Source organism: Chlorella variabilis (assembly GCF_000147415.1).
Source record: "Chlorella variabilis unplaced genomic scaffold CHLNCscaffold_23, whole genome shotgun sequence".
In the NCBI taxonomy this organism is placed as follows: Eukaryota; Viridiplantae; Chlorophyta; class Trebouxiophyceae; order Chlorellales; family Chlorellaceae; genus Chlorella; species Chlorella variabilis.
The window spans coordinates 3,721-6,577 of NW_005435065.1; the positions used below are offsets into that span (position 1 = coordinate 3,721).

Genomic DNA, 2,857 nt, shown 5'->3' on the forward strand with positions numbered 1-2,857 from the left:
AGGTGGGGTGGGGGGTGGCGTGGTGGCTCGGTGTTAAGGTGATGATTGGGGCAGGGTGGGCGGCGGTGGTGTGGTGGTGGCAAGGTGGGGCGATGGTGGGGTGGGAGGGAGGAGGGGGCCGGCAAGCAAGGCAGGACAGTGGGCAAGCAAGGCAGGGCCGCCGTCGCCTGCTGCTGCGTGCCGGGAGCACGGCACGCAGGCAGCAACAGGGCTGTAGGCACTCCGGCACCCCCACAACTCCCCGCCCCCGACGCCGCCCGCACCAGCACTTGTGAAGAGCGGGTGGTCCACAAACAGACGCCGCACGCCGCCCTGCAGGCACTGCCACAGGTCGGCGTGGGCGGGAAGCGCGTCGCCGCCTGTACCGCCGCCGCCGCTGCCGCAGCCGGGTCCCTCCTCGGCCGCCGCCGCCGCTGCTGCTGGGTCCTGAGCGGCGGCCGCCTCCCCGCCAGCCTCTGCCGCCGCATCCGCCATCTCCTCATCCCCGTCGCCGCTCCCTGCCTGCTCGGCGCCTGACGCGCCTGACGCTGCCGCCGCCGCCGCCGGGCGCGCTTTCCTCACGGGGAGCGGCGGCAGCTCCAGGGGCACGCTGACCCCGGTCGGCTCGACCCCCGTGTAGGGCGCATAGCGCGGCACCACGGTCAGCACCTCGTGCCCCCTGCACAGGAAACAATGCAGGAAGAAAATAAAAATACAGGATGATCGCTGGCAGCAGCGCGGCGCGGGCCGGCGCGGCGGCCCAGCCAGGGGCAGGGGAGCCCCCCCCCCCCGCGCCGGGCGCTGCTGCCGGCACCGACGACGACAACAATAGCGCCGCATCAGCACAGCGCCGCACGGCACAACGCAGGGCAGCACAGCGTGGCACAGCACAGTGCAGCGCGGCGCAGCGCGGGGGGGCCTCCTCCAAACCTCCCCGCTCACCTGGCTGCCAGCGCGGGCGGCAGCGCGGCCAGCACGTCTGCCAGACCGCCCACCTTGCACCAGGGCCCGCATTCGGTGGCCACAAACACCACCTGCGGTTCAGGGTGGCAGGCGGTGGAGCGGTCGCAGCGCGGCGGCGGGTGCATGGTTTGGCTAGGTGGGTGCTGCTAGGTGGGTGCTATATACCTGCGGCGGCTCACCTTGAGGCCCTGGGTCCCCGGCGCCGCCAGCGCTTGGCAGGAGGGCGTCACGGTGGCGGCTCGGGCGCGGCGGGGTGGGCGGCCGGGCAGGCGCCGCGGCGGCGCGGCGCGGCCGGGCGAGGCGGCGGGCAGCGGCGGCGCCGGCCGGCGCAACAGCTCGACAGCAGCGGCGCGCTGCTCCCGGGGCTGCCTGCAGCTGGCGCTCTACTGCCCCTGTCCAGCTGGTGCCGCCTGGCCGCTCTCCAGCTGCTCAAGTGCTGCTCGGCCGCAAGGTGCCTGGCCAGCCGGCTCAGCGGCCACCGGGACAGCAGCGCGCGTGGTGATGGTGTGAAATAGCCGCAGCAGAGCTCGCTGTGACAGCCTCTGTCCTGAAAACCACCAAGTCACAAGAACAGCTTCCGGCGGCTCACGCCTGCGATCCTGCTGTCGGTGATCATGCACGGGGCCTGCACACCGGCGATCGAGCGCATTCGCCGCTCGGGACCGGCTGACTGGCAGTACTCAATCTCGCCCAGTACTTTTACGGAGAAGCCCTGTCACACTCGACCCGCCAACAAGCCGCACGAGCTGCTAAGACAGCTTGCACAGCCCTCCAAGGTGCCATCGCAGCGAGCTCCGCCAGGACTTTCACGGGAGACGTGCATTGGGGTCGGGGTGAGCGCCAAAAGACCCAGCCGTGCCCAACACAGCTCTTTGTAGCTATCGGCGGGCTGCAAACCAGCCGGTTTTCAGGTGCATGGCTCAGGTCGCCGGTTTGCCGCCTCTGCCCACTTGCAGAGCGTTCTAGTGCTCGCACACAAGTCTTAATGGCTCAGTCATCGCCCCAGGGCAAGAAGAAGGTGGGCATGCAAGAGACACCTTATCGGCATCCCCGCGAACGATAGGCCCCCCGGCCGCTGCCATGAGCCCAGCCTGCACTCCAGGGCGCCGGCCGCCGCCCCAGCCGACCGTCCCGCTCGCCCCCGGCCCGCCGCCTGCAGGGCAAGCGGTTTGCGCCGCTGCCGACGCTGGCGGCGGCGGAGGGTCAGCTGCCCTGGCGCCTCGCCTTCTCGGCCAAGCTGGGCCGCCACGCCGTGGCCGACCGCGACCTGCCAGCTGGCACCCTCATCCTCACGGAGAAGCCCTTGGTCGCCATCCCACGCAGCAAGTGAGAGGGGGCTTGGTGGGAGCAGGGCCTTCCCACAAAGGAGCGGCAGCGAGGGGTGTGCCGGTCGGCGGCGCGCCACGCACGCAGCGGCCGGCCCGGGGGCCGCCGCGGCGCTGGCAGCCAGCGCCGCGGCGGGCAGAAGGCAGCGCAGGCGGCGGCGCCTGCGGCGCGCTTGCGGCCGGGAGCGGCAGCGTCGTGGCCACCGGCCTGCCTGCCGCCCACCCAACCCTCTGCTGCCCCGCCTGCCCGCCTGCCTGCCCACCGGCCGCCCTCCCAACCCGCCCCTGCCCTGCCCGCCCGCCTCTGCCTGCGCAGGGCCGCGGGGAGCGTGTGCCACGCGTGCTTCGCAGAGCTGCCCGACTCTCTCAAGAAGAAGGGCAAGGAAGGGTTCAACCCTTGCCTCCCCCGGTACTGCGCCGCGTGCAAGGCCTCGGGCGGCGGCGCAGGTCCGGCGGCGGCGCAGAGCAGGGCGCGGGCGCTGTGCGGCCTTGCGGCGGCGTTCGTGTCGTGCGGAGGGGGCTGGGGTGGAGGGGCGCCAGGGGCGGGGCTGGATGGGGGCGCCATGTTGGGGGGGGGGGGGGGGGGGGCC

The 2,857-nt window shown here is 73.0% G+C and overlaps 2 protein-coding genes across 2 annotated transcripts in view; one reads left to right on the plus strand and one right to left on the minus strand.

Annotated features, from left to right (window-relative positions):
• Window positions 1-263: 263 nt before the first annotated feature.
• CHLNCDRAFT_54504 (hypothetical protein) lies at window positions 264-1,067 on the minus strand (the record flags this gene model as incomplete). The annotated part of the gene is made up of 2 exons (XM_005844317.1): window positions 264-658; window positions 922-1,067. Coding segments are annotated over 2 exons (541 nt in total), but the record flags the coding sequence as incomplete, so codon positions are not given.
• An 860-nt stretch (window positions 1,068-1,927) lies between these two features.
• CHLNCDRAFT_139012 (hypothetical protein) overlaps window positions 1,928-2,857 on the plus strand; it is a gene marked incomplete at both ends in the record, with an annotated part of 5,419 nt that continues 4,489 nt past the window's right edge. Inside the window, 3 exons of the mRNA XM_005844241.1 lie at window positions 1,928-1,960; window positions 2,102-2,268; window positions 2,584-2,770. Coding sequence (XP_005844303.1) covers window positions 1,928-1,960; window positions 2,102-2,268; window positions 2,584-2,770 — 387 coding nt within the window. The remainder of the gene's footprint in view (window positions 1,961-2,101; window positions 2,269-2,583; window positions 2,771-2,857) is intronic.